The sequence below is a fragment of the Muntiacus reevesi genome, chromosome 5 (assembly GCF_963930625.1).
Source record: "Muntiacus reevesi chromosome 5, mMunRee1.1, whole genome shotgun sequence".
Classification (NCBI taxonomy): Eukaryota; Metazoa; Chordata; class Mammalia; order Artiodactyla; family Cervidae; genus Muntiacus; species Muntiacus reevesi.
The window spans coordinates 66,555,848-66,575,527 of NC_089253.1; the positions used below are offsets into that span (position 1 = coordinate 66,555,848).

The following is a 19,680-nucleotide window of genomic DNA, read 5'->3' on the forward strand; positions in this document are numbered from 1 at the left end:
TCTTGCAGGAACAATGTTTTAGAATTTCACCATTTATAAAGCAAGGGGAAAAGAATATAGAATCTACCCTAGGCCAGTCTTGCTCAAAGTTGAGTGACCATCAGAACCACCTGAAGTGTTCATTAAAACACAGATTCCCACTTCCCCAGAGTTGAATAGATCAGGTGTGGTCTTGAGAGCTTACTCTTCCTATAAATGATCAGATTAAGATTTTGTTTGCTGCTCTGAGAACCACAAAATGAGTGAGGCTAAACCTGGTTGTCAATATAGGTTGATTTTAGGGAAAATAAAGGAATTTAAATCTGTGGCCAAAAGAAAAAAATTCAAACGAAAATAAATCATTTCCTAATGCTATGGAAGTTTAAAGATGACAAACAGTTTACCTTGGTCAGCATAGAAAGTGCCAGTAAAAAGGACTGAGTATATCAAGCGTCCATTAGGGTGAATAGGTGGTTCCCACCTTACGTGGGCTTTTCGGGATCCTTCTGTTTTGACAAACACATTTACTGTTCCTTCAGGAGGAGCTTCTAGAGTTCGATTTTCCACCTGTGAGTATAAAAAGATTTATTTTTGTTTGCAAATAAAATAAGTACATGCTTCACTTTGAGCATATTTCTTCAAAGAATCTCTTTTGGCTGTGAAGTAAACTGTTTTGACAGTCGCATCTTGTATGAATACCTCATTTTGTCAGCAGGATCAAAGTATACCTCATGTTTTCTTCCTCCTGCTGTTAAAGCTTAGAATTTGAGCTCCTGACCAAGGCAGTTTGTGATTTCCAGAATATGTGGATCAGCTCACACTGTGATCATGCCTATAGCTGTGCATATCCACAGACTATTTCTAGGGTGGCTTAAAAACAATTTTTTATGTGATTGCAAAACAGAAGAAATACATAAGGTCTGTTTTCATAAGCTCCTGGCTGGAGTAATAGACTGCTGGGCTCTGTCAAAGGCCACATCAAGCATCTTCACAGACACATACACACACTCACTTCTCTGAGCTGTGTTGCTATCAGGTATGTGCAAATGGCACTATGCCAGACATCAAGAGATAAATGTACCTGAGTGAATCTATCCCTAAAGTATAATCACAAAAGCTGAAGTTTCATTAATATAATGGTAATGAATGTATATGAGAAGAACAAAAAGTGAATTATTTGAAGAGAAGGATTCAAACATAATCCTTTACTGCACAGGGGCCAGAACGATTTCAATAGCAAAATAAGAAAAATAACTAAGAGAAGAGAGGAAGATGAAGTGGGAAAGAAAGGGGTTTAGGGTATTTTACCATCATTTAATAACTGGCTTAAATTTGTTAATGAATCACCACGAGCTCATAAGCATCCCTCATGAACATCTGGCCTTTTCAGACATATTGAATATGTTGATACTTTTGACCTTATTCTTAAAATACAGGCTCACGCCTCACAAGAAGGTGATCAAACATGAAATCCTTAGGCAGGCAAATATTCTCAATTATGTAGCCTTCATTTGTTAGGGTGAATACACTTTCCCAATTATGAAAATAAATGTGGAAAAGACAGAGTGTTAATTTTTAATAAGTATGAGGTCATGACATGTTTTATTTTCATCTGAGAAAGGCTATGGGGTTCTTTAGATCTATAACTCCTACTCATTTTTTTAGTCTAATAGCTATGAATGAAAAATGATAAAGAAATTTGACTGGAAAAATATCAACTCATCATTTTAATATTTCATAATAAAGCAATTGGTTTTGTAATATCTATGTATATAGTTCAAATTGTTGCATAGAAAATTATTTTAAAGTGTTCCAGATAAAATGAAACTCGAAAAGTTGAAGAATTAAGTACAAATCCAGATAATTACATTATTATTCTCAAATATCTAGTTAATTCAAAATAAAAATATAATTTTGAAATCTCCTTATGTATATGGATAAATATTTCAGTACTTCACTCTATATTAAATTTGGCAGTTGGACTCTTTTGCTCTTTTTTTTTAAAATTACACTTTATCAACCTTGCCTTAAAAAATGCTAAGGAAAGGGCATTCTGAAGGTTAAGTTGGCTTTCACCTGAAAACCTCCCCTGACACAGAAAAAAAAAAATTGAGAAAAACTCTGCAAGGCAAACAAACATTTTAACAAAAATTTTATCCTTAATAAAACTCTTACAATATATCAGAAATCGGTATATAAATATTTTATTTAAATTTTCACAGCAACTCCTTGTACAGTAGGCATTATTCTCCTTTTGTAATTGTTGAGAAATCTGAGGTTTCATAGAATAAACATGTTTCCCAAGCAGGTATGGGGGATAATAGCAGCTTTAGGATAGATTTTCCATATGGAATTCTCTTGACCATAACATTTCCTGCCATTAAGATTTAGATGTCTTAATTAACACATTTTATTCATTTCTTTATAAAAAAGATTTTTTATTTAAAAATTTGTATATTTCTTTATTTTAAAAAATGACTGTGAAAAGATGAGCATATATATTACATGTGTGTTGGGTGTGTTTATCTGTGTAACGTGTCATCACCAAGGCAGCTTTATAACTATATTACACAGCTGTGACCTATAGTTCCACACTTCATCCTTAAGAAGGTCCTTGGAGAATTGAATCCAATGAGTGTGCCAAGGCCAAATACAGCCATGAAATTCCCCATCTTAGACTCTACCAGTGTTACCCAACAGTGGACAAGAGAAAAACAAAAACAAAATGATCTTCCTATGGTCAAATTCATTGCATTTTATTGTAGAAATAGAAAATGTTAAGAGTTTCTTTCTAATTGCAATTCAGCAATATAATTGAAAAAAGGAAAGCATTTTAAAAGTTCTTCCCTGTTGCATTTTCTGTTAATTTTTCTGTTATTTCACATATTTATGAAACTTCAGTTACTGGATTTAATTTGACAATGCATATTAGCATCTTAAAATTTCAATCAAAGGCATTGTAAATTGCTTTTTACACTGGAATTTCTTTAAAAGCCAAATACATTGTATAACTGAACAAGAACTGAACAAACCACATAGAAATCTTTCTTTTTTCCCAGATGGTACAGAATAATTTCTTCTAAATAACAAATGGCAGGGAATAAACTTGGTTAGGCATAAAATATATCAAGTTGTCTCAGTGATAAAGAATCCACCTGCAATGCAGAAGACACAGAAGACATGGGTTCCATCACTGCATCAGGACAATCCCCGTGTATATATTCACGGCAACCCACTCCAGTATTCTTGCCTGGGAAATCCAGTGGGTAGAGGAGCCTGGTGGGCTATAGGGTCACAAAGAGTTGGACATGGCTGATGTGACTGAGCACATAATACTACATTAAGATGGTAAGAATATGTAATTTATGTATTTTATTTTTAAAATATTCTATTTGATCAAATTTGTCATATTTTAAAACTGCTTTTCATTTATTACATGAGCAACCTTGAAAATTTCGAGGGTGAACAAGACTACATTTAACACTATTAAGCATATTTATCACAGGAAATACTGAATGGTATTTCCCTGTGTGCATGAAAAACAATGATATTAAATATGTAAGAGATGTGAAACAAACAGTCCTCTGTTTCTAAAAACCAAGAGTTATTATTAAGAAACATTGTTAGGTGAACAAAAGTTTGACTCTTCAGAAAATTTAATGTTTGATTTCTGCCAGTGAAAGATTTAAAAATAAAAATCATAATTTTTCTGTTTCAATGAAATATCTGTTACAACATTGGCTTTTAGATAAAGAATACCTTTAAGTGATAAGTATACAATATGTATATATGATAACATATATATATGTATATATATATATGTATATATAATTAATGATATCCCTGCAGTAGGAGTTCACAACCCCCCTCCAGTATTCTTGCCTAGAAAATTCTATGGACCGAGAAACCTAGCAGGCTACAGTCCATGGGCTTGCAAAGAGTGGGACATAACTGAGCACAAACATGATGATATGTATGATATTCAACAATATTTAGCCATATTATATGTTTATATATATATATTTATATATATGCATATAGTGACTTTGGCCACCTGATGCAAAGAACTGACTCATTGGAAAAGACCCTGACACTGGGTAAGATTGAAGGCAGGAGGAGAAGACGATGATAGAGGATGAGATGGTTGGATGGCATCACTGACTTGATGGACATGAGTTTGAGCAAGCTCCGGGAGTTGGTGATGGACAGGGAAGCCTGGAATGCTACAGTCCATGGGGCTGCAAAGAGTTGGACACGACTGAGCAACTGACCTGAACTGAATATATATGTGTGTGTGTGTGTGTGTATATATATATATATATATATATATATATATATATAATTTAATGATAGGAAAGTCTGGCTTTTAAGATTGAGTCCTAGATTTCTTAAATCAATAACACACTGAAAAAAACCACTGACAAGAATTGAATCTGTAATATCTTTTATGGTTGTGATAGATATCCAGGGCTATCTAAAGTACTCAAATATGGGATATAATATATATTATAGTTGGTTAAAAAAAATGTTAGAAATCAATTGAAGATCATGGGTTTTAACTTCTTGGCAGCACCAAGTTGACTTGTTCTTAATAAAGACATTGCTAATCCATCCCAGTGATGAGAGATGGATCATTGACTTGGGAAAAGTGTTTGCATACCAAGCCCAGGATAAAGAAAAGGACCCAGGGGAGAAAATAACTCTGTGCTTTAAGCTAAGACTGAGTCTACAATGCGTGAGGCTTTGGAGAGCAGGGTTTTACAATCCAGTTCCACTCCCCATTCTATCAGGGCATTGTCCCTTTGATTCCTTCAGGTCAACATCACCTGCCATCTGCACAAGACCCAGATTGATAACCGGGTCCCCCTTGTTTACAGTTACTAGGACACCAGGAGACAGAGTGGGACCCAGTTTAGTAGCTGGGACCACAACTTGCAGTTTATATTTTTGAAAAAGCCTCACTTTCAAGCTCATGGGAAATGTTCTTCTGTTTCTTTTTCTTTTTTTGAATGGAGAAGAAAGGCTGGCCAATTGCCATTCCTGCTTTTAAGAGTAAGTAACCATCAGAGGGGTCTAGGCTATGAAATACTTAATGGCAATAAAGACTACAGCTCAGCTCCACTGATAGATGATGTTAGCAGCTTGGAAGGCCACCAATCTCTGAAGCAAAATGGGAGGTGTGATCAAAACTAAGGAAGCAAAAAATTAAACGGTAGAGCTGCTTTTCAAGGGTAATATTTATACAATACACTCTTCAGTGAAGACAGAGTACATTAAAATGATAGGCCATTAGCAAATATAGCCAAAAAAGATCGAAAACGAATGAGTATTTCCCTTAAAAGAAGTTAGGTCTAATTGATTAAGAAATAGGCACAAGAGTAAAATATGATGTTTAGAGACTGAAGAATGTTAAGCTGGTCTATGAGAATTACATACAGTTCATTGGGTTTTGGAAATTATACCAGTAATAAAAAGCACAATTTTGTCAATTTTTTAACTACTAATGAAATATAGATAGACAAAAATTTCTGAAATGTAGATATAAAAAACTGATATTAATGTCATTTTAAATACTGTTCTTATGAATATATCACATTAATAAAATTAAAATGTATTATTCTAATGGATGAGGCAAACTCAATCTTTTAATTGATTAACATACTTGTTGGGGAGCAGTGTTGCCATACTGCGGCAGTTACGGCCTTTCAATTATTTTCACTTTTTAATCAGAAACTTACTTATTACTAGGAAGAAAAGCATCCACTTTAAACATGTCACTATATTAGGCAAAATTGCATGCCTGCCTGGTCAACCTACCTTTTGAAATTTCAATAAAATGTAGATTTTGTCCTTCACTAGACCTATGTGCAATCTTAAAATTTATGTTGAATATAAAATCCTACTAACTCTTAAATGAAATTTTATAAAAAGAACATCTCCCCTCCTACTTGAAAGGCTAGCTGTGGAGAGTCACCTATTCATTGTAATCTGACATTTAGTACATACCCGGGATGTAAATTGCCACACTCACCAGTGGGCCCAGAGCACAACCTCTGGCCGTGCAGGCTTGGACCCTGAAGGAATGCAAGCTCCAAGGAGCGAATCCAGAAGCATGACAACTGAGTTCTGAAGAGTTGTGAATTAATATACCATCGAGATACAGCCCGTAACTTGTGATAACACCTGGGAAGGCAATAATAATTGTCTTTTAGTATGATTGTTAGACAATAGCAAAGAAGGTCTTAAAAGAATCATTCACTTCTTGATGCAATTTCTAATTGCATGGAATCACAGTCTCTCCCTTAGTCTAAACCCTATCTCCTTCCAAAGAATAAAACAGGCTTTAAACTCTTGAAGCTCAAATTGTTAAGCTAATTACTACAGAGGCACAAATAGAAACCGAGTCCCAGTATAGGAAGCTTTCTATTGCATCATGTTAACTGCTGTCATTGGTGTTCCATATAAAAAATGAATAAACTAAGTACATTTACAATTTGAATTGTTTCCTAAAATGATATCCTGATAGACGTGCTTTAGAAGTCCAATGACCCTGTTTGGTAATGCATTATGTGTGACTCAGGATGTACCAGGCACTGTTCCAAGTGCATCCTCTTTTTTAACTCTCTCCTCATAGTACTACTATAATAAGTGCAGTATTATCATCACTATATCATAGATGAGCCAAGTCAGGCATAGATAACTTAGGTAACTTGCTCAAGGCCACAGAGCTGGCAAATGTGGGAATCAGGATTTGAATCTGGCTCCACAGCCCGTGCTCTCAATTACAACACTGAATCACCTAAATTTAAAGCCCACACAACTTTCACAGATCCATTTATGAGACACTCATGTACAGGGTAGAGAAGCTATGATTTGCGAGATTTAATGATCAACTCAAATTTGTTTTTAGAAGTTACGTGTACTTACATGAAATCAACTAACAGAGATTTGAGAAACTGCACGGCTAATGAATATAATTATTTGATTTCTTCCATTCCAACATGCATTGGGTGGGATGGTGCACCTTTTTTAAAAGGAGGTTAGGGATCCCTGTTCACTGGAAATATCCCCACTCATTAAACATCATATGTTAAGAAACAGAACTTTGCTTACATGCTAAATTGAACTTCTTTCAAAGGTAAATTAATTTCACTGTGGCCTCCTGATTGTACCCTTGAAGAATTATCTTAACTGTTCCTCTGTCAGACAGTCTTCCTTGAAGACGGATGTTAGGTTCTTCTCCACTAGCAGACAGCACATCTCCATCGTGGCACTGAGCCACTTCTCACGTTATTAATATTATTACTCCTTATGTAATTGCCTGACATCTCCAATGGGCTATAGACTCCCCAAGGTAATCTTGACTTCCTCACCTGTATGTTTCTAGAGCTTAGCACTGTGCCTAAAATGTGGTTTATGCTAAGCTGCTTCAGTCGTGTCTGACTCTTTGCAACCGCACAGACTGTAGCCTGCCAGGCTCCTCTGTTCACGGGGTTTCCTGGGCAAAAATACTCGAGTGGGTTCCTGTGCCCTGATCCAGGAGATCTTCCCTACCCAGGGATCAAATCTGCGTCTCCAGCATCTCCTGCATTGCCAGACAGGTTCTTTACCACTAGCACCATCTGGGGGGTAGGCACTTAAAAAATATTGACTGAATGAATAAATTAAATTATATGCAGCATAGCATAATACCAGCATCCAACAGAATGAAAATTTAAGACTATAGGGAGAAAAGGATACCTAGATACCTGAAATATTTTTTAAAAATCTTGATCGGGATGGGGAATACATGTAACTATATGGCTGATTCATGTCAATGTATGACAAAACCCACTGAAATGTTGTAAAGTGATTGGCCTCCAACTAATAAAATAATATTAAAAAAAAAAAAAAAAAAAAAAAATAAAGAAAAAGGTTTGATCATGGAGACTGTAAAAAAAAAAAAAAAAAAAAAAAAAAAATCTTGCTAAAAGGTTGATATTACAGGATAACTCAAAATAGTATTTTGAGAAGGAATGAGTTTTGCAACAGAAGATCTAGCAAAATCAAATGTCATCAAGAGAGTCCTTGAGAGCTGTCTTCCTGGAGAACTGACTCTAAGTCTTATGAACACCAGATCTGGTCTTCTGAGTGTCTTAAAAGTAGATCAAGCCCTCATTCATCATTGTATCAGGGACAGCATCACTCAGGCAATCATAGCACCAGAAGACATCATAAGCATCCTGCTCTCCTGGGTGGGAGTTGCTCATTTCTAGAAACTTCACAATGGTCTGGCAGCAGCAGCATCTGTGAATTTATGAAATGCTGTGCCTGTTGTCACAATATCCTTACAATGTTCCTTTTGATTAAGAAATCAGTTTATAACAAAAGAGGGGAAGTGAATTAATACTATGGAAGTGATTGATCTTATATCTCATTAACCCATAGCATGGGAAACTGCAGAAATGGCCTTTGGAAATGTACATTACAGCCCAACCTGAGTCACCCTATGGATCTGGAATCCCTGTAGGATGCTGTAACTGCTTTGAACTTGGGACCAGTATTTGATGCTGGTTTTTCTATAGTGAGAAAATGTGAGAATCTTTCTTAAGATCATTTCTTAAATCATTTTCTAAAATGTCACACAAGTATTTTTGAAATTATAAAACACTTTATGATTAAAAATGTACTGAACACTTACGTTGAGTCAGACAAAAGGTTGTATGCTTTATATGAATTATTTCTGTTAACTTTTTAGTCAGCATGTTTCCTTCCAATATTACAGTTAATATGCTCTTCAAACTATTTGTGCTTTCTCTACTCAAAAAAAGGGATGTTTATATCATGGGGCACCAGGTATCAATGAATTAGAAACAAGAATATTACCTGGCAGCTTGGGATCTTTGTGCAACCATAACAACCTGCGAAGAAAAAGTTACTATGAGGGAGGAGGAACTAGCTTCCTTCCTCATGCTGACATCCTGGACTTTCTCAACGGTACACCTTTGTCTGACAGATCCATTCATGTGACTACTGGAAGTCTAAAGCAACTTAAGCCACAACCACTAAGGACATAGAACTTTTAATAAGTGTTTGGTTGCCTCTCTGAGTCAAAAATCCCAAACAGATAGGCTACGGACTGACAGCAAATGAAGAAAGTTGTAAATATCAACCATGGCCTTAACTAGTTACAGAAACAAGAATTGAAGATGTTATTTTTTATTTCTTGCTTATTATATAGAGTTTATATATAATAACCAATTTTACCTCCTCCTCTTCTCTGTTGATTTATATAGAGAAAGTTGGCTTACAGTTTAGGTTTTAAGTTATAGAATATCCAGGTGGGATGTATCTAAACTGAAAGGGGAGTTAATACCACCCAGATATGACTATAGGGACAGAGGGTAAGAGCATATTCATTTGTTCAGCACTTAGTAGCACCATTTGGGGTGGAAGCATGCAGTGATTACCATCAGTAGTAAAGGTGGAAGAGTAGGCATGGAGACTGACAGCTCAACTGGTAATTCATCAAAGGCATCTGATGACACCCGACACGTCCACACTTCTAAAGCCTGGTCTGCACACTGAGCCCAAGAGCCAACACACTACATTTTTAGCTCTCTTGCTGGTTGACTTTCTAGAAAGTTTCACCAAGAGGAGGCACTGCTAGGAGGGTAGATGCAGGAAGAAAGAAAACATCCAGCTTGTTTTTGAGAATATTTCATGTACCACTCTGGCTCCACAAAATAGTGTGACCGCCAGCATCTGTTCTCCATTATTCTAATGTGACCATCTAATGTCATTAATACTTGACACACAAAAGAACAAATGAATTAAAATTAAGACATGAGAGACACATAGTGAAAAACCAACTAGTACATGGAAAATTTAAGAGAAGAAAAACAGATAAAATCACACTAATAATAATGTCTGTGTGCATGCTCAGCCACTTCAGGCGTGTCCAATTTCTTGCAGCCCTATAGACTGGAGCCCACCAGGCTCCTCTGTCCATGGGATTCTCTAGGAAAGAATACTGGAGTGGGTTGCCATGCCCTCCTCCAGGGGATCTTCCTGACCCAGAGACTGAACCTGTGTCTCTTATGTTGCCTGCATTGATAGGTGGGTTCTTTACCACTAGCACCACTTGGGAAGCCCAATAATAAAAAAGACAAGAAATTATTATGTGCCAGGCACTCTGATAAGCAATCATTCTACGCAATGGGCACCCAGTGCACAAATCACTTATGCTATTGCACTTATGTGCAAATCACATGTTGCAAAAGCTCTTAAAGAAATTTTAAGACCCCTGGAATGCTATCTACTTGATCTGCTTTTCAACACTGAAATATAAAGTACCCAAATCAATATTTCCCTTTTCTTACATAATTGGGGAACAGAGAATTTCTTTTCTGCTGGGATTATGTGCATAATATCTCATTTGTCTGACATATTGGGAAATGAGATATTTTATAGGAGTTAATTTTCATTATAACTAAATCTCATCCATGAAGTGCAAACTTAAGAATCTTAACCATTTTTGAAGGAATTCTTTCCAGCAAGCACTACACACTTTCCTGTCTTTTCACAGAGGCAATAATGAATATAAGAGAATAATTTTGTGAGGATTCAAACTGTGCATCATGGACATCAGAGACTATATTCACTAATTCAGTGATACTCTCCAGGACTGAGTAGGTGGAGGATACTCAGCCAGCTTTTCCTGTTAACATCACTTAGTGGGTACATTTCATTCATGCCTGTGTCTCCATTTTGAGTTCTCCATTGTCCCTCAGTGACAGCCTCTCAAATGTAGCTCCTTTGTTTTGTCTACCTGACTCTAGCAAGTCAACCCCTAGCAAGATCTGCTGAAAAACTAGATAACCATGACATTTGGAACTATGGATAAAGAAATAATAGACAGTCACTGAGACAAGGGTTCAGAGTCAGATGAGCACAGTGCAAATGAGCTGAGAATGAAATTAAGTGAGATTTGTGACAGTTAACTGCTCACTTTTTTACTATCCTGTATGCACCTGACTTCGGGGATAAATTAGACTGAAGTCCAGACTCAATGGAGGTGAGCTCTCTCTCTCTCACACACACACACAATTTCCCAGCATTCTATAGGTAACTTATATTAGACACTATTTGTAGAAAGGACAAAAATTTCAATTGTAAAAACAGTGTACACTGAAAAAAATGCAGTCTGCCTTTTAAATAATTTTGGACACTCTCCTCTACTTCATCCACCACACCAACTCCATCCTCAGTTCTGGAGATCTTACATTCCAAATTGATTGTTCCCCATCTCCATATCATGGCTATCTAGTCCACTCTGCCATCATCTCAGAATAGTGTGTGTGTGTTAAGTCACATCAGTCATGTCCAACTCTCTGTGACCCCATGTACTGTACCTGCAGGCTCCTCTGTCCATGTTGATTCTCCAGGCAAGAATAATGGAGTGGGTTGCCATTTCCTACTCCAGGGGATCTTCCTAACCCAGGGATCGAACCCGTGTCTCTTACATCTCCTGTTTTGATGCATTATTCAGGCTCCCACAGAATTCATTCTTCATAATACAGAAAGCCAATTTTCAAAACACACATCTGATCATACCACATGCAGTCAGTGATCAATCAGGCCTTTGTTGAGTACTAACTAGCAAGATGAGTTCCCTGTCCCAGAAAGTTGGGGTCAACATGTTGTGAGCACGAAATAGACTAGTGGTGTTGAACTCTCTGAGTTTTTTGCCCTTTGGTCTAGGTCTTACCAGAATGACTTCATTCATTTTACTTTTTCCAAAGGTAAGACCGAAGTGGGATACTATTGTGTTTTAGAGCTGGAATTCAGATATGTCCCCCTTCAAAAGAGCCTACAAGACATTTCGTCTGTTCTGAAGACCATTTATTATGAAATATTGAGTTAAGGACACAAAGTTAAATTTCCTGGTAAATTTGTGGATGATAAGAAATATCATTTGAAAAAATCCCCTTTCTTATCAAAATAGGGAAGCAGATTTCATAACTCGCTTTTATTAGCAAATGTTTTGATGCAAACAGAATTAGGTATGATATGAAGCAATGTACAATTCAGTTTCCAAAACATAGAGTAATAAGAAATAACAATTTTTATTGACCTCAGAGTCCCAATGTGAGTTACAAAAAGGAGTGAATATAATCTACTGGACTTTTTAAATGAAGCCTGAGAAGACACTTTCTTTCTCTGAACACAGCACAAGACACATATGAATAACTTTGGAATAAGTAAAAGGTTAAGTTCTTAAAATGGTTTAAAATTCAACATTCAGAAAACTAAGATCATGGCATCTGGTTCCATGGCTCCATGGCAAATAGGTGGGGAAACAATGGAAACAGTAAGAGACTTTATTTTGGGGGGCTCCAAAGTCACTGCAGATGGTGACTGCTACCATGAAATTAAAAGACGCTTGCAACTTGGAAGAAAAACTATGACCAACCTAGACAGCATATTAAAAAAGCAGAGACATTACTTTGCCAACAAAGGTCCATCTAGTTAAAGCTTTGGTTTTTCCAGTAGTCATGTCTGGATGTGAGAGTTGGACTATAAAGAAAACTGAGCACCGAAGAACTGATGCTTTTGAACTGTGGTGTTGAGAAGACTTCCTGAGAGTCCCTTGGACTTCAAGGAGATCAAACCAGTCCATCCTAAAGGAAATCAGTCCTGAATATTCATTGGAAGGACTGATGCTGAAGCTGAAATTCCAATACTTTGGCCACCTGATGCAAAGAACTGACTCATTTGAAATGACCCTGATGCTGGGAAAGATTGAAGGTGGGAGGAGAAGGGGACGACAGAGGATGAGATGGTTGGATGGCATCACCAACTCAATGGACATGAGTTTGAGTAAACTTCAGGAGTTGGTGATGGACAGTGAAGCCTGGCATGCTGCAGTCCATGGGGTCACAAAGAGTTGGACATGACTGAGCAATTGAACTGAACTGAAGTATTTTTGAAATTATAAAACACTTTATTATTTAAAAAAATGTACTGAACACTTACTTTGAGTCAGACAATAGGCTGTATGGTTTATGTGAGTTATTTCTGTTAAAATTGACAACACCAAGAAATTAGAACAATTTAGAACATAGCAGTTTCCTTGTTATGAAGATGAGAGAATACAGTCTTAGAGGAACTAAGCTATTTCCCAAAGTCATACAAGGAGAAATTAAGGGGTAGAACCTGGCAATCTCGTCACACCACTGCCACTACTCCTGTTATCCATTTCCAGCCTATTTTTCTCTTCTAAAATATTTAGGAAATCCACTCAAATTAAGAACTGATGAACATGCTCTAGCCCTAAAAGCAATTAGGTTGAGCTTAATGAAAAAATTACCATATATTTATTGAAAGTCAATTGCCTGAAAGGTACTTTGCTTGGTACTTTGAGAGACAGAAAGAAATAGTATCTACCTTTATGGAAGTAAGACAAGGGTTAAACACGGGTCTAATTAAATAACAATCTAACAGATGAGTAATAAGTGTCACAAAACCTTTACACCCAACAAAAGGTATAACCAGTTAAGTACAGATGCTTCTAGCAGGGAACAATCACCCTGGCTAAAGTGAGTCCTAAAAGCTTTTCAGAGCAGTCAAGTCTTCCATGCAAGAAAGCTGTGTCTTCCATAGGTTCTTCCACAAGAAAGAAAAAACAATGACTCAGAAAGATGTTCCTGGTGGAGAAACAATATTTACTAACGTGTGGAGACAAGTAAGTGCAAGGTATAGTAAAGATATCTGAATAGACCAGTATTTTGTTATTTTTTGTTGTTGTAATTGGTTAAAGTTTAATAGAGATAAGCCTTCAAAGGGAAGTTAGGACCCTGAATGCCGTTAGAAGGAATTGGGATTTTATGATACGAACCATCAACATTTTCACATTTTCATGTACTAACCAGGGGCATAATGAAAATCTTCCTTAGAAAAATTAACCTAGAATGACATATATAATAGACTGGCATAAGGAAGACCATGGAAATAGGGAGAAGTGGGATAGCGGAAAATATTAAAAAGAAAAAACAATAATTTTTAAACACACATCTTCCTGAATGGATCTTAAGTAGTTGTGACCACATGTGGGAATGCCACATTTCATCAGTAGTGCATGGAATATTCTGAGTAATATCTTTAACACTTTTATATACAGCTGAGCTTGAATTCAACAACATGGATTTGAATACATGCGGACTTTTTTAAAAGACAAATATACAGTACTATGCAACTGACAGAGACATTCGACTTCCCTGGTGGCTCAGATGGTAAAGCGTCTACCTACAATGCAGGAGACCTGGGTTCAATCCCTGAGTTGGAAAGATCTCCTGGAGAAGGAAATGGCAACCCACTCTGGTACTCTTGCCTGGAAAATCCCATGGACAGAGGAGCCTGGTAGGCTACAGTCCATGGGGTCGCAAAGAGTCGACATAACTGTGCAACTTCACTTTGACAATTGACAATTGGTTGAATTCAAGGATACAGAATTGGGAAAACTGAAAGGTTACTGTGGAGATTTGAGCATACTGGAATCAATCCCCTGCAGATACCAAGGGAGAATTTTATACGACTTTTTCTACTGCTTGGGCAATCAGTATCCTTTCCCTTCACATTGTTCCAGAATCAACTGTTTAGGCCTGGGATGTGTTAGACTGATATGCTGTGTCACTAGTCAGAAAAAAGAAGGCTCTATCTTTATCAGAGATGGACTGTGAAGTTAGCAGCAAAAAAAAAAAAACCCATAAAAATCTGCCACCAAAACACTAACGTGCCTCTAATAATTTAGAAAGGGAATGTTTTTCAATTTGAGGATGGAAAAAGTCATATCTCTGTTTTGTATCTTGACTGAATCAATATCAAAATCTTCTTCTTATTATAAATACTTATAATAGTGTACCATAGCTTTGGAACTTCCAGATGTTCAAGCTGGTTTTAGAAAAGGCAGAGGAACCAGAGATCAAATTGCCAACATCTGCTGGATCATCGAAAAAGCAAGAGAGTTCCAGAAAAACATCTATTTCTGCTTTATAGACTATGCCAAAGCCTTTGACTGTGTGGATCACAATAAACTGTGGAAAATTCTGAAAGACATGGGAATACCAGACCACCTGATCTGCCTCTTGAGAAACCTATATGCAGGTTAGGAAGCAACAGTTAGAACTGAACATGGAACAACTGACTGGTTCCAAATAGGAAAAGGAGTACATCAAGGCTGTATATTGTCACCCTGCTTGTTTAACTTATATGCAGAGTACATCATGAGAAACGCTGGACTGGAAGAAGCACAAGCTGGAATAAAGATTGCCAGGAGAAATATCAATAACCTTAGATATGCAGATGATATCACCCTTATGGCAGAAAGTGAAGTGGAACTAAAAAGCCTCTTGATGAAACTGAAAAGGAGAGTGAAAAAGTTGGTTTAAAGCTCAATATTCAGAAAACTAAGATCATGGCATCTGGTCCCATCACCTTATGGGAAATAGATGGGGAGGCAGTGGAAACAGTATCAGACTTTATTTTGGGGGGATCCATAATCACTGCAGATGGTGACTGCAGCCATGAAATTAAAAGACGCTTACTCCTTGGAAGGAAAGTTATGACCAATCTAGATAGCATATTAAAAAGCAGAGACATTACTTTGCCAACAAAGGTCTGTCTAGTCAAGGCTATGGTTTTTCCAGTGATCATGTATGGATGTCAGAGTTGGACTGTGAAGAAAGTTGAGCACTGAAAAATTGATGCTTTTGAACTGTGGTGTTGGAGAAGACTCTTGAGAGTCCCTTGGACTGCAAGGAGATCCAGCCAGTCCATCCTAAAGCAGATCAGTCCTGGGTGTTCATTGGAAAGACTGATGTTGAAGCTGAAACTCCAACCCTTTGGCCACCTGATGGGAAGAGCTGACTCATTGGAAAAGACCCTGATGCTGGGAGGGATTGGGGGCAGGAGGAGAAGGGGACGACAGTGGATGAGATGGCTGGATGGTGTCACTGACTTGATGGACATGAGTTTGAGTAAACTCTAGGAGTTGGTGATGGACAGTGAGGCCTGGCATGCTGCGATTCATGGGGTCACAAAGAGTCGGACATGACTGAGCGACTGAACTAAACTGAACTGAACTGATAGCTTTGGAAGATGTTGCCATTTAGGGAAACTGGACAAAAAGTAATGGGTTCTTTTTGCATTATCTCCTACAACTGCATGCAAATCTAGAATTATCTCAAATACAACACCTCATTAAAATACAAAACAAAAACTGTCCTGTTGGGGAGGATGACAGAAGAGGCAAACCTTTGAAATTCAGAAGTTGATGAAAAAAACAACTGTTTAATCAGGTACCTTGGTCCTTAGGGAATATTCTTGAAAGCAGAAAGAGTTTTACTTTCCCTTTATAGATGAGAAAAAAAGGTTTGAAACACATTTTTTTCCTATCTTTTAAAAATTATGTAATAAAGCAAAATAAAAGAAGTACATAAAATGTTATGTTTTTAAAACAAAGAGAGAAGCTCTTATAACCATCACCAAGGTTACAGCACAGAATACCGTTAAGTACCCCAGAAACTTCCTATGAGTCCTTCATGATTCCAACCCTTCTACCCAGACTTCCACCTTACAACCAGTTGGAAGGTGACAACCTGGTTGACCTTAAGAACCATGTTCTTACTCCTCTGCCTAGGGAATCATCCCCAAACAAAGCAATTCTGTGTGGCTTTCTACTTTGTATTTGAAGTCAGATTTATGCATTTTTTTGCATCTTCTTTTGCTCAACATAACATGCCTGGATTGTCTTCATATTGTTAAGGATAGCCATACTTCACTCATTTTCATTGTTGTATAATTTATATATTTATTCAACCATTCATACTTAGATTATTTGCACACTTTGGTTGATAGATCAATGTAGCTATAAGCATTTTTTGTACACGTGTCCTGAGGCTCATGTGTACAAGTTTCCTAGGGTATAGATTTTGGAGTGGAGTTGTTGGGGTATGTTTAAGTTTATTAGATAAAACTCAACTCTTTTTCAAAGTGCATCAATTCCTACTAACACCAGTAGTGTCTGTGAGTCATCATTCTGTATCATCAAAAAGACCACGTATACTCACTCTGTTAAATCTTTGTGAGTGTTTTTTGCATAGAATTTTATCTTGGTATTATTTTTTATTTCCCAACTTATTAATGAGACAGTACATTTCTTTAGAGCTATGGTTTTACTTAATGACTTTCAAGTAAGCAAGAAAAAAATGAGGGCAAGCTATATACTGACATGAAAGGATGTTTACTCCAGATTTGCCAGGTGGAAAAATATCAAAGTGCAGAAATATACATTTACGGGCAATCGTTTTTAAATGTCTATTTTATGCTTATAATTTACATAATTATTCATTCAATCAACACAGTATGAAGTATCTACTATGTTCTAGGCACTCTCCTAAATGTTGTGGAGAACAAGTAAGCTGCAGACATAAAATCAGAGGGCAAAGTGGAAGGCTCTCCAGCTGGTGGCTGCCCTTTCAAGAAATTTCTCTTTCAGATCTGGATTCCTCAGTGTGTATGCCCAGAAGTGGTATTGCTGGGTCATGTGGCAGTTCTATTTCCAGTTTTTTAAGAAATCTCCACACTGTTTTCCATAGTGGCTGTACTAGTTTGCATTCCCACCAACAGTGTAAGAGGGTTCCCTTTTCTCCACACCCTCTCCAGCATTTGTTGCTTGTAGACTTTTGGATAGCAGCCATCCTGACTGGCGTGTAATGATACCTCATTGTGGTTTTGATTTGCATTTCTCTGATAATGAGTGATGTTGAGCATCTTTTCATGTGTTTGTTAGCCATTTGTATGTCTTCTTTGGAGAAATGTCTGTTTAGTTCTTTGGCCCATTTTTTGATTGGGTCATTTATCTTTCTGGAATTGAGCTTCAGGAGTTGCTTATATATTTTTGAGATTAATCCTTTGTCTGTTTCCTCATTTGCTATTATTTTCTCCCAATCTGAGGGCTGTCTTTTCACCTTACTTATAGTTTCCTTTGTTGTGCAAAAGCTTTTAATTTTCATTAGGTCCCATTTGTTTATTTTTGCTTTTATTTCCAATATTCTGGGAGGTGGGTCATAGAGGATCCTGCTGTGATTTATGTCGGAGAGTGCTTTGCCTATGTTCTCCTCTAGGAGTTTTATAGTTTCTGGTCTTACATTTAGATCTTTAATACATTTTGAGTTTATTTTTGTGTATGGTGTTAGAAAGTGTTCTAGTTTCATTCTTTTACAAGTGGTTGACCAGTTTTCCCAGCACCACTTGTTAAAATGTTCATCGCAGCACTGTTTATAATAGCCAGGACATGGAAGCAGCCTAGATGCCCATCAGCAGACGAATGGATAAGGAAGCTGTGGTACATATACCCCATGGAATATTACTCAGCTGTTAAAAAGAATTCATTTGAATCAGTTCTAATGAGATGGATGAAACTGGAGCCCATTATACAGAGTGAAGTAAGCCAGAAAGATAAAGGCCAATACAGTATACTAACACATATATATGGAATTTAGAAAGATGGTAATGATAACCCTATATGCAAAACAGAAAAAGAGACACAGAAGTACAGAACAGACTTTTGAACTCTGTGGGAGAAGGTGAGGGTGGGATGTTTCGAAAGAACAGCATGTATATTATCTGTGGTGAAACAGACCACCAGCCCAGGTGGGATGCATGAGTCAAGTGCTCGGGCCTGGTGGGTTGGGAAGACCCAGAGGAGTCGGGTGGAGAGGGAGGTGGGATGGGGGACCGGGATGGGGAATACGTGTAACTCTATGGCTGATTCATATCAATGTATGACAAAACCCACTGAAAAATAAAAAAAAAATTAAAAAAAAAAAAAAAGAAATTTCTCTCACTGCACATGGCCATTCTCTCATGACTACACATGTTTAAAACTTGGTCAGGGAGCTCACATTTTCTAAGTTTTTAATTCCTCATCAATAAAATTAGGGCACCATTCCCTGCCTTGGTAGTCTGACTGAGTGAATGTGAGAATCAAAGGAGTGTATATGAAAGTCCCTTAGGAATTAAGTCTTATGAATGCAAAGGCATGAGCTTAGACCTGTTCCTTTCTCCCAGGACGAGTTCAAGCCCAGTCTGTCACGAGAATCTCACCTTAGACTGTCCCTCCTACTCTGCCCTATGTCACAAACTGCACATGTCTTGTAAAAACAAATAATCTGCACACCTCTCAAAAACACACTTGAGACAAATCTGAATTCCTTACCTGTATGCTGTCTGTCATCACCTAGCAATTTCTCTTTTTTTTTCTATTTCTTATTTCATATTGAAGTATAGTTGATTAACAATGTTGTGTTAGTGTCAGGTGGATAGCAAAGACAGTTGTACTGATACATATATCTATTCTTCTCCAAATTTTTTCCCACTTAGGCTATTATGTAGTATTGAACAGAGTTCTTTGAGCTATACAGTAGGTTCCTATTGGTTATCTATTATTTTAAATATGGATAACAGTGTGTACATGTCAACTCCAGGCTTCCAGTTTATTCCCCAAATCCTTCTCCCAAGTAATCTTAAATTTATTCTATAAGCCTGTGAGTCTATTTTGTAAATAACATTCATTTGTATCATTTTTTTAAGATCCTGCATATAAGTGTTATATGATATTTGTCTTTGTCTGACTTTCTTCACTTAGTATAACAATATTGA

The 19,680-nt window shown here is 37.0% G+C and overlaps 1 protein-coding gene across 1 annotated transcript in view; it reads right to left on the reverse strand.

Annotated features, from left to right (window-relative positions):
- USH2A (usherin) overlaps window positions 1–19,680 on the reverse strand; it is a 905,205-nt gene that overhangs the window by 415,996 nt on the left and 469,529 nt on the right. The window contains exons 35-36 of the mRNA XM_065936753.1: window positions 6,011–6,162; window positions 384–546 (exon numbers count right to left, since the gene is read on the reverse strand). Of these exons, the coding sequence (XP_065792825.1) occupies window positions 384–546; window positions 6,011–6,162 (315 nt within the window). The remainder of the gene's footprint in view (window positions 1–383; window positions 547–6,010; window positions 6,163–19,680) is intronic.